The 12,674-nt window shown below is 37.1% G+C and overlaps 1 protein-coding gene across 2 annotated transcripts in view; it reads right to left on the reverse strand.

The window, feature by feature from the left end:
* The window catches only part of FER (FER tyrosine kinase), a 457,217-nt gene that overhangs the window by 402,901 nt on the left and 41,642 nt on the right, over nt 1–12,674 (reverse strand). For both annotated transcript variants that reach the window (XM_024743363.1, XM_024743364.1), the window contains one exon: nt 11,763–12,030. In XM_024743363.1, the coding sequence (XP_024599131.1) occupies nt 11,763–11,969 (207 nt within the window). In that variant the 5' untranslated portion in view covers nt 11,970–12,030. The remainder of the gene's footprint in view (nt 1–11,762; nt 12,031–12,674) is intronic.

Here is a 12,674-nt window from a genome sequence, read left to right on the forward strand (position 1 = left end):
GTGAACCCTGAGAGACTATAAATAAATGAACTGAACGCTAAGATTATCCCAGCTTACTTAATGGAGAAAATGTCCAGGATATGGTCCAGGGAAGAAGAGCCAAGCAGAACTCAGTCATCTCTGCAAGTTAAAGAGACTGTACAGAGCACACAGACACCAACATAGTCAGAGTACTGGTGCAGAGACAAGGACAGAGTACTAGAGAGAAGAGAGCTGCACAAAGAGAAAACTCAAGAGACCTGCAAAGACTCACCCAAAATCTTACTCAGCTAAGATTTTTTTAGCTAAGTACTGATTAGCTCAGGGCATGAGGAAACTACTCTATGCCGTGGAAATAACCCACCAATAAGGATTACAGGAAACACTGTCTAGAGCTCACATAGTATCACGGAATTGTACCAGGTCCCAACAGCCAGAGTTTAAAACCTCATAATATGGGGAGCATCCTTTGGATAATGAGAATGATCTTGTCTCAGTAGAGGAGATAAATTTATCCTAGACTATACATACTGCTGGTCCACCTAACAAATGTATAAAACAAGAGACAAAAAGATCAAGCTGTGTCCAAGTAACTTAATCATATCCCAAAGCTCAAGAATAGTTAAAGAAAGGTAAAAACATTCAGTACCTAAAAATGTAAAATTCATAATGCCTGGCATCAAGAGCATGCAGTTGCAGGAGAATACAACCCAAAATGAGCAGAAAACTCAGGCAGTCAACGCTGGCCCAGAAGTAACACCAAGGATAGAAGACAGGGAGAATAAAAGAGTCACTATGACAGTATTCCATATGTTCATGAAACTAAAAGAAAGAATAAATATATTAAGTAGAGAAATGGAAAATATTTTAAAAGATTCAAACTGAACTATTACAATGATTCACTTATGACTTGCTCATTTTCAACATGGAAATGGCTCAGCTACTTGGTTTCTGTTCCCTTCTCTCCAATTCCTCCCTCCTAAGTACAGGTGTGGGGCAAAAGGAAGATCTGAGTTTTGGCAGGTATGAAAAGATAAAAGGATTGGCATACACTGGCATGTTTAACTTGAAATACTGGTGAGACAGGAAGTGACATTGCCAGAGGAAGAAGAAAGGAGAAGGAAGTGATACTGTTGGAATAGGAGAGGTCAGGGATAGAGTTAACTCACTGATAGGCTTATTAAAGAGCAAGGAGGGGCAGTGTCCAACAAAGCAGCATAGGAAGACCCTGAACTCACCTCCTCCCACGACACACCAAATCTACAACTACATAAGTAATAATTCCAGGTAAAAAGAACTGTAAACTAGCTGAACGGCACCCTCCACAATAAGGGATAAAGGGACCACAGCAAGATGGGTAGTAGAGGCAGAGATGCAGTGACTCTAAAACCCTATCCCCCAGTGCAGTGACACACAGCAGGGAGGCATCTCACTAGTCCAGAGCCTCTTTTTAAGGATCAAAGGGTTTGTGCCCCACACTGGGCACCCCAACCCTTGGGACCTGCACCAGAGAGACAAGGCCCCAAAACATCTGGCTTTAGAAACCAATGGGGCTTACATCCAGGGGGCCCAGGGGGCTGCACGAATCTTAGATACTCCTGTTGAGGGACTCGTGTGGATTCACTGGTTCCAGGAACAAGCAAAAAGGCAAGTTTGAAACGTGACTGGATTATGTATAAAGGAGATTTGGTTGTTAACCTTAAAGCATCTGCTGGAGGGACAGGGATTAACTGGGATTTTCGTCATGGGTGGTGCCACTGAAGAGTACCATTTTTGCACTCTCCCTCCACCCTGCTATTGCAAGTGGGCAGGCACACAACCTCTCTAAAGTCAAGTGTCTATCACACGCAAAATGCTTATCCCAGGCCTCCCTAAAGCGGAAGGCATGCCCCATTCCCAACACTTTCCTCCAATATTGTGAAAACTGCAGGAGTGCCTCTCCCCCAGCACTCTTTCCTGGCCTCTCTAAAGCTGAGGGCACACACCCTGCCCGCAATAATCGCACAGCCTCACTAAAGCACAGTCTACACAGGGGACTCCTCTTGATTGCCAGGCTCTGGTGGCCAGAAGGGCTTGTGCTCCTGGCCCCACGGGACCTTAAGAATCAGAAAGATAGTTCTGGGCAGAATACCACACCCACAACACTACATAAACAGCAGACTGAAACATCCCTGATCCGCACATGAAAAAGGTCCCTTAATTGTCCTGGAGCTTCAACCTGAGGGGCAGGCTTCAGGTTTGCAATACATCTAAAGGCTACATAGGTGCTCTTTGGGAATGCAGGCAAGGAGACACCACCTGTGCACCCTGTCTTGGCCTCACCACAGCATGCTGGTACCTCCCAGAAAGAAGCTTAAACACTCATCTGAAACCCCAGTTGTTCCAACTGCTACCTAGGGGACATATCTGGACCTCAGTTTGGAGGCTGGCAGGGTATACAATTGTCGTCGCATAGGACTTTATATATCTATCTGCATACTTCAGAAGCTATTGTCTAAGAAACAGGCTTCCAATCAGCCTGAATCTAGGCTGACTAGGATCACTCCCTTTAGAACACTGACAGGTCTTGGCACACCCTCAATAAGCAAGACCTACCAAGAATAAATCAGACTAGTTAGACAATCACATAGGTTCCAGAGACAACCAAGAGCTAGAGCAAGGTTGAATAAGAGCCATCTCTTACATAAGCCCTAGTTCTTCAAGACTGGGAGAGGTAGCTATTTTGCCTAATACACAGAAACAATTACACAGAGTCAAGCAAAAAATAAAAACAGAGGAATATGTTCCAAACAAAAGAATAAGATGAAACCTCAGAAAAAGACCTTAATAAAACAGAGATAAGTAATATGCCTGATATAGAGTTAAAGGAGATGCTCACTGAACTCAAAAGAAGAATGGATGAACACTCTCACTGTACTATATCAAATAGACAGAAAATATTTTAAAAAACTAAACAGATGTCACAGAACTGAAGAACACAATAACTGAACTGAAAAATATACTAAAGGGGTTCAACAGCTGACTAGCTAAAGTAGAACAACTAAACAGCAACCTGGTAGATAGGGCAGAGGAACTCACTCAAACAATCAACAAAAAGAAAACAAGAATTTTAAAAAGTAAAGGTAACTTAAGAGACATACAAGACTACACCAAGCAGAACAACATTCACATTATAGGGGGCCCCAGAAGGAGAAGAGAGAAAGGGGCAGAAAACTTATTTGAAAAAATAATGGCCATAAATTCCCCTAACCTGGGGAAGGAAACATTCAGGTCCAGGAAGCACAGAAAATGCCAAATAAGATGAACAGCAAGATAAATTATAATTAAAACGTAAGAAGTTAAAGACAGAATCTTAAAAGCAACTTGTCACATAAACAGGAATCTCCATAAGACTATCTGCTGAAAACTCTGTAAGCCAGAAGGGAGATATTTAAAGTGATGAAAGGGAAAAACCTACAACCAAGAACACTCTACCTGACAAGGCTATTATTCAGAACTGAAGGAGAGATTAAAGTGTTTTCTAAATAAGCAAAAGGTAAAGGAGTTCATCACCACTTAACCAACTTCATGAGAAAAGTAAATGGGTCTTCTTTAAGCTGAAACAAAAGGGTGCTAACTTATAACAGAAAAATATATGAGAGTAAAAATCTCACTGCTAAAAGCAAATATATGGTAAGGGTAGTGGGTTAATCACATAGGAAGCAATTAGAAGGTTAAAAGATAAAGTAGTAAAATTAATTGAAACTACAATAATTAGTTAAAGAATACACAAAATAAAAAGACGTACAATATGACATCAAAAACATAAAACATGACTGAGCAGAATAAAAATGTAAAGTTTTTAGAATGTGTTCAAATGCAAGTTGCTACCAACTTAAAATAGACTGCTATATATATATAGATCGTTATGTGTGAACCTCATGGTAACCACAAAGCAAAATGTACAGCAGACACACAAAAGATAATGAGAATGGAATCTAAACATAACACTAAAGAAATTCATCAAACCACAAGGGAAGAAAGCAAGAGATGAAAAAAGGAATAGAGAGAAGCTGCAAAAACATCCAGAAAACAATCAACAAAATGGCAACAAGTACATACCTATCAATATTTACTTTCAATGCAAATGGACTAAATTATCCAATCAAAACACACAGAGTAGGTGAACAGATAAGAAAAATAAATTTAAAAAAATAAAAGAATAATTTATATGTTACCAAGAAGAGACTTACTTCGGGTTTAAAAACACACAGACTGAAAGCAAAGGGATGGAAAAAGATATTCCATGCAAATGGAAATGAAAAGAAAGCTGGTATATTTATACTCACATTATACAAAACAGACTTTAAAACAAAGAACATAATAAAAGACAAAGAAAGGCAGTACATAATATAAAGTGGTCAATTCAACAAGAGGATATGACATTTGTAAATATTTACACACCTAACAAAGGAAAATCTAAATATATAAGACAACTATTAACAGGCCTAAAGGGAAAATCTGACAGCAATACAATAATTGTTGGAGATTTTAACCACATTTACATCAATGGATAGATCATCTACATAGAAAATCAATAAGGAAACATCAGCCGTAAATGAAACATCAGACCTGATGGACTTAACAGAAATATATAGAACATTCCACCCAAAAGCAGCAGAATACACATTCTTCTCAAGGGCACATGGAGCATTCTCAAGGATAGGCCACATGTTAGACCACAAAACAAGTCGCAATAAATTTAAGAAGACTGAAATAATATCAAGAAATTCCTATGAAAATTCCAATGGCATTCTGCACAGACCTAGAATAAATAATTCTAAAATTTGTATGGGACCAAAGTCCCCAAGAAAAGGAGGGAGGGAGGGACAGACAGAAGGAAGGGAGGGAAGGAAGGACAGAAAGAAGGAAGGAATGAACAAAGCTGTAGGTATCATGCTCCCTGATTTCAAACTATACTATAAAGCAATTGTAATCAAAATAGTATGGCATTGGCATAAGACACATAGATCAACAGAATAGAGAGCCCAGAAAGAAACCCACACATATATGGTCAATTAATTTACAACAAAAGAGGCAAAAATATACAATGGGAAAAGGCAGTCTCTTCAATAAATGGTGTTGGGAAAACCCAACATCCACATGCAAGAGAATAAAACTGGATGACTATCTTACACCACACACAAAAATCAACTCAAAATTGATTAAAGACTTGAATGTAAGATCAGAAACCATAGAACTCCTAGAAGAAAACATAGGCAGTAAGCTCCTTGACATCACTCTTAGAGATATTTTTTGGATCTGATTCAAACGCAATGGCAACAAAAGCAAAAATAAACAATTGGGACTACATCAAACTAAAAAGCTTCAGTACAGCAAAGGAAACCATCAAAAAAACAAAAAGTCAACCTCCAGAATAGGATAAGATATTTGCAAATCATAGATCCAATAACGGGCTAATATCCAAAACACATAAAGAACTCATACAGCTAAACAACAACAACAAAATCCAATTTAAAAACAGGTAGAGGATATGAATAGACATTTTTCCAAAGAAGACATATGGGTGGCCAACAGGTAGGTAAAAAGATGCTCAAGATCACCAGCTATTAGGGAAATGCAAATCAAAACCACAATGAGATATTACCACATATCTGTCAGAATGGCTATTGTCAAAAAGACAAGAAATAACAAGTATTGGAGAATTTATAGAGAAAACAGAACCCTCACACACTGTGGGTGAGAATGTAAGTTAGGGCAGCTACTATGTAAAACAATATGGGGGCTTCCCTGGTGGCGCAGTGGTTGAGAGTCCGCCTACCAATGCAGGGGACACGGGTTCGTGCCCCAGTCCAGGAGGATACCACATGCCGCGGAACGGCTAGGCCCGTGAGCCATGGCCGCTGAGCCTGCGCATCCGGAGCCTGTGCTCCGCAACAGGAGAGGCCACAACAGTGAGAGGCCCGTGTACAGCAAAAAAGAAAAAGAAAAAAAAAACCTGATCAAACTGCTGGGAGAAACAGACTTATTCACAATTATAATCAGAGATTCCAACACCATTCTCAATAGCTGATAGAACAGGTGGACAAAAATGAGTAAAGAGGGACTTCCCTGGTGGCCCAGAGGTTAAGAATCCACCTTCCAATGCAAGTGACGCGGTTCGATCCCTGGTCGGGGAACTAAGATCCCACATGCTGCGGGGCAACTAAGCCCATGTACTGCAACTACTGAGCCCACATGCTCTAGAGCCTGCACACCACAACTACTGAGACTGCGCACCACAACTACTGAGCCCATGCACTCTGGAGCCCATGCACCACAACTAGAGAGAAGTCCACGCACCACAATGAAGAGCCTGCACACCGCAATGAAAGACCCCACGTGCCACAACAAAGATCCCATGTGCCACACCTAAGATCCGACACAGCCAAATAATTTTTTTTTTAATGTGTAACCATATTCTTTAAAATAAAAAAAACAATGAGTAAAGAAATAAAAGATTTGAACACTACTATCAACCATCTTGACCTAATTGTCATTTATAAGAACACTGCAAACAACAACAGCAGAGTATAAAGTGCACATGAAAGAGTTACCAAGACAGACCATACTCTGGGCCATGAAACAAGTATCCATAAATTTAAAAGGATTCAAGTCATATAAAATAGGTCTTTGAAAACAATGGAACTCAATTTGAAATCAGTAACAAAAATATCTCTAGAAAAAAAACCAAAAAACCAACTACTTGGAAATTATATAAGAGACATTGAAAGAATACATGTGTCAAAGAAGGAATCAAAAGTGAAATTAAAATGTATTCTGAACTGAAAAAAATGAAAATAACCATATGAGAATTTTCTGGGTTGCAGCTAAAACAGTACTCAGAAAAAATTAAGAACACTATAAGGATGTATGTATTACAGAAGAAGGATAGTCTTAAATCAGTGATCTCAACTTCTACTTTATTAATCCAGGGGAGAAAAAGAGCAAATGAAACACAAATTAAATGGGGAAAAAAATTAATAGATTTCAGAGCAGAAATCAATGCAATAGAAAACAGAATATCAATATACAATGAATGAAATCAAAAGTTGGTTCTCATATAACATCAGTAAAATTGAGAAACCTCTAGCCAGTCCAATCAAGAAAAAAAAAAAAAGAAGACACAAACTATCAATATCAGGAATGAGAGAGATAAGACTACTACAGATTCTCCAAATATTAAAAAGACAATAAGGCAAAATAATAAACAACACTAAAAAAAAATTGACAACTTAGGCAAAAATAAACAAATTCCTTATAGTTCACTGAAGAAGAAAAGGATCATATGAATAGGCCTTTACTTTAAAAATTAAATTTATAACCAAAAACCTTCTCCCAAAGAAAACTCTAGGCCAAGATGACTTCACTAGTGAATCCTATCACACACCTAAGTAAGAAATAAAACCAATTCTACATAAACTTCTCCAGAAAATTGAAGAAAATACTTCCCACTTGTGAAGCCAGCCTTATTACTCTGCTACCAAAACCAGACAGTATTACAGGAAAAGGAACTGTAGATCTATATTCCCTCAGCAACACTGATACAAAAATTCTCCAAAAAAAATTTCTTAGCAAATTGAATCCAATGACATAAAAACAAGGATAATACAAAAAGATGAAGTGGGAAGGGTTTTTTTTGTTTTTGTTTTTGTTTTGCGGTATGCGGGCCTCTCACTGTTGTGGCCTCTCCCGTTGTGGAGCACAGGCTCCGGACGCGCAGGCTCAGCGGCCATGGCTCACGGGCCCAGCCGCTCTGTGGCATGTGGGATCCTCCCGGACCGGGGCACGAACCCGTGTCCCCTGCATCGGCAGGCGGACTCTCAACCACTGCGCCACCAGGGAAGCCCTTTTTTTTTTTTAACAATATTCAAATGTTTGAAACATCTGAAAATCAATCAATACATTTCAACATATTATCAAACTGAAAAGAAAAAACAATACAATCACCTAAGCAGAAGACAAACCACTTGACAAAATCCAACAACAATTAATGAAAAAGCTCTCAGCTAGGCAGGAACAGAAGGGAATTTCTATAAGCTTATAGAAGATATCTAAAAAAACTCAAAATTAACATCATACTTAATAGTGAAAGACTAAACGCTTTTCCCCTATGACCGAGAACAAGACATAGATGTCTGCTATCAATACTTCTATTAAACTCTGCACCAGAGGTTTTAGCTATTGCAAGAAGGCCACAAAAATAAACAAAAGACATCCAAATTGGAAATGAAGAACTAAAATTCTCTTTGTTTGCAGATAATATAATCATCTGTGTAGAAGATTCAATGGACTCTACAAGACAACTGCAAATAAGTACGTTTTGCAAAGTTTAGGTTATGAGATTAACATACATAATAACAATGAACAGTGGAAAACTGAAAATTAGGAAAAATACTATTTATAAGAACATAAAAAATATGAAATACACATAAACCCAAAAGACCTATACACTTAAAACTATTGATATAAGTTTAATTAGGAAAATTAAAGAAGATATACACCATGTTTATGGATTAGAACTCCAATACTGTTAAGATATACATTTTCCCCAAATTTACCTATATACTCAATGCATTTCAATCAAAAATCAGTAGCCTTTTTTATAGAAATTGATGAGCTAATTCTAAAATTCATATGGAAATGCACAGGAACTAAAGTAGCCAAAACAATTTTGGAAAGAAAAAAAAGCACAAAGAGAAATTACACTATCTAACTTTGAGATTACTATAAAGCAACAATAATCAAAATAATGTGATGCATTTTCAGAGTTAAGAGGAAAAGCTGACATACTCCTTGTTTTTCTTTGGGTTTCCAACCATTGTTCAACTGTTAATCTCTCAACACTTCCTCTCTGAAAGGCAATACTACCAATTAAACCACTTCCTCTCAATCTATCACCTTTTCCTATCCCCTTTTCCCATCCCCCCAAATTCTCCTGCCCTCTTTATCTTAGCATTTGTCTCCATCTATCCCTCACCAAAATACCTGACACTTCAGTATACACATTGATGACTCCTTCTCTGTCCTGACCTCATAAATCCTTAATCTTCTTACCTGTTAATACTATTTCTTGTTCCTTTCACTACCTTACTTTTTTTTTTTAAGATTTTTTTAATGTGGAGCATTTTTAAAGTCTTTATTGAATTTGTTACAATATTGCTTCTCTTTTATGTTTTGGCTTTTTGGCTGCAAGGCATGTGGGATCTTAGCTCCCCAACGAGGGACCAAACCCACACCACATGCACTGGAAGGGAAGTCTTAACCACTGGACCTCCAAGGGAAGTCCCATACTTTTCTAACAGTATAATTGCAGTTAAACATAGTAAATAAAACACATGGCTATTTTTCACTCCTTTCCAAAACCCTACCAAAATATAATATAGTTACTCAAAATATAAATTCGCAATAACAAAGAAGATAGAAAAGGCAACAATCACAGATAAGACTTGCCAACAAAATGTTAGAAAATGTAAGTGGTAACTCATTAGCATATCAGGAAAAGTTGAAACTTAAGTGTACGGAGGGGAGGTCAAGAAGAAAAGGCCACATGGTGGGAGGGGGAATTGGAGGAAAATGATCAAAAGGTACAAACTTCCAGTTATAGGATAAATAAGTACTAGGGATATAATGTATAGCATGATGACTATAGTTAACAATGGTGTATGATAAAGAGAGTTGTTAAGTGAGTGCTTTCTAAGAGTTTTTATCAAAAAGAGAAATTTATTTCTTTTCTTTTTATTATTTGGATATCAGCTAAATCTACTGTGGTAATCATTTCACAACATAACATAAATCAAGCCATCATGCTGGACTTCCCTGGTGGTGCAGTGGTTAAGAATCTGCCTGCCAATGCAGGGGATATGGGTTCGATCCCTGATCCGGGAAGATCCCACATGCTGGGAAGCAACTAAGCCCATGTGCCACAACTACTGAGGCTGCGCTCTAGAGCCTGTGAGCCACAACTACTGAACCCATGTGCCACAACTACTGAACCCATGTGCCACAACTACTGAACCCATGTGCCACAACTACTGAAGCCCACCCACCTAGAGCCCGTGCTCCGCAACAAGAGAAGCCACGACAATGAGAAGCCCACATACCACAATGAAGAGTAGCGCCCACTTGCCGCAACTAAAGAAAGCCCGCGTGCAGCAATGAAGACCCACTGCAGCCAGAAATAAATAAATAAATAAATTTAATAAAAATAAAAGAATGAGGAAGCCCTTTTTAAAAAAAAAAATCATGCTATACACCTTAAACCTATACAGTGATGTATGTCAATTATATCTCAATGAAACTGGGGGGAGAAAAAGAAGAAAAGACCAGTTTATAGGGTCAGATAACTCCAATAAAGCTCAGGGACTAGAGAAATCTAAATGAAGAAAAAGGAGAGGGCACCGAAACAGAAGGATTGATTCAGTCTATATAAGGAATAGCCAGAATTCTAGTTCCTATTGCTCAGCCCACAGACATGTAACTATTCTTCCCCCAGTGCAGAAGAAAACAAGAGGAAAAAATTAACCAGAGAGCTTTTGGACTCAGAGACACCAGGCAGCTTACCAAAAACAGGAGGAGTAACTAAAATATGACTCTTCGAACACTCAATCTACTTTCCCTATCTATTCCTATAACATAACAGAGTAGTCAAACAAAATACAGGACACCAGTTAAATTTGAATTTCAGATAAAAAATAAATAATTTTTAGTGTATGCATTTCTCAAATATTGTACGCAAATTTAACTGGTGTTCTATATTTTAATTTGCTACATCTGGCAACCCTACCTTCAGACTAGAGACTAGAGAATGGTTCTTTGGGGAATCTCATTGGCCCAGGAAAGGATGTTAAAGATATGAACATTAGGAGTTCTCAGCAACATCACAGATCTTTACCTGATCACACATACCACATACACACATTCCCCATAAGAAACAGAGTTTCTTCTACAATTTACTCAAATCCTAAGACCCATGAGTGCAAGAAACACACTAATTTTTTTAACTTTCCAAGTAAGGTAAAAAAAAATTTTAACTTTGAATAAATATAGTGAAGTGTGAAGTAACACAATGAAAATAAACAGAGCGAAAATCCAAAACTATTAAGGTGTGTAATATTTCATATTTTATGCCGTCAAAGGACAATTAGCAGTGCAATTTTGGCCTTTATTATTATAGTCCTTATTTTTAAATTTTATACTTTATAATCTTGGAGCTAAAAAACCATATTTTTTATCCAAAGGATTTTTATGCGTGATTAAATCATCAATATATTAGTATTTTAGTAATGAAATGACAGCAGAGAACACCTACATGTTAAAATACTCCATGTGATTCACTATACAAATGATTCATAGAAGAATGCAGGGAAGGTGGGTTATAATGAAAGTTTGTGTCAAAAGAAGAAAACAGCAGGGCTCAAGGAACCCAAGGAGGTAGGGTAATAAAGAAAACGAAATTTGTAAGAAGGGTTCTCAAACCTAACTAATCATTAGAATAATCTGGACATCTATTGGAAAAAAAGATTTCCAAGTTCAAAAATTTCAGACCTACTGACTCAGAATATCAGGAGCTGGGCCCAAATTTTACAATTTTTGAAACTTTCCCCATGAGATTCTGATAATCAGCAAGATTTTGGAAGATTTTAGAATGCTGACTTAGGTACGCTTATTCAATAGTATGATCTATTTGCCTTAAGGACAACTATGATGCTATAGACAATAAATGATGAAATCATTCTTCTTACCTTGGATACATTGCTGACATAATTCATTTGGATAGTACTTTCCTTATCAACTTGATTACAAAGGTTCTGTAAAGTAGATGCATATTCTTTATCACTTTTTATTCTCAGGGCCATAAATTTCTTCACTGTTTCCAGTAACCGTAATTCCCAGTCTTGCAATTTTAACACAGCTTCATGTGAATTCTTCAGGTCACTCCCAAACCCCATTTTTGTAAGGCACTGTCTTATCCTCCACGCTGCACAATTGAGCCGTCTAATCAGCACATATCTGTGTATGTAAACAGAAGAAAAGAATCTTAAATCAAAAGGAAATTAGTCTTCAAAGCAAAGTTATGGCCCATTCTTTTTAGAGTAAAAAAAAAAAAAAATCACTATAACTGAATGCTTTCCCCAAAAAATCAGGAACAAGATGAGAATGTCCAATCTCACCACTTCTATTCAACACTGTAATGGAGGTTCCAGTCAGTACAATGAAATAAGTGAAATAATTTCCAATGAATTTGGAATGGAAGAAGTAAAACTATATTTATTTGCAGATGACATGACGTATATAGAAAATCCTAAGAAATACAATTTTTAAAGTATTAGAACTAATAAATGAGCTCAGTAAGATTACAGGGTACAAGATAAATATACAAATATCAACTGTATTTCTATATATTAGCAATGATCAATCTGAAAACAAAATTAAAAAACAATTCCAAAACAATTCCATTTACAACAGCATCAAAAAGAATAAAATATTTAGGAATAAATTTTACAAAATAAATACAAAACTTTACTCTTAAAATTATAAAATATTTTTGAAAAAAATTAAAGATGACCTAAATAAATGGAAAGACAGATGTTAATGGATCCAAAAGACTTAATATTAAGAAAGCAACTGCCCAACTTGTTCTACAAACTTAACTC

This window comes from Neophocaena asiaeorientalis, unplaced genomic scaffold, assembly GCF_003031525.2.
Source record: "Neophocaena asiaeorientalis asiaeorientalis breed wild unplaced genomic scaffold, Neophocaena_asiaeorientalis_V1.1 scaffold26, whole genome shotgun sequence".
Taxonomy (NCBI): Eukaryota; Metazoa; Chordata; class Mammalia; order Artiodactyla; family Phocoenidae; genus Neophocaena; species Neophocaena asiaeorientalis.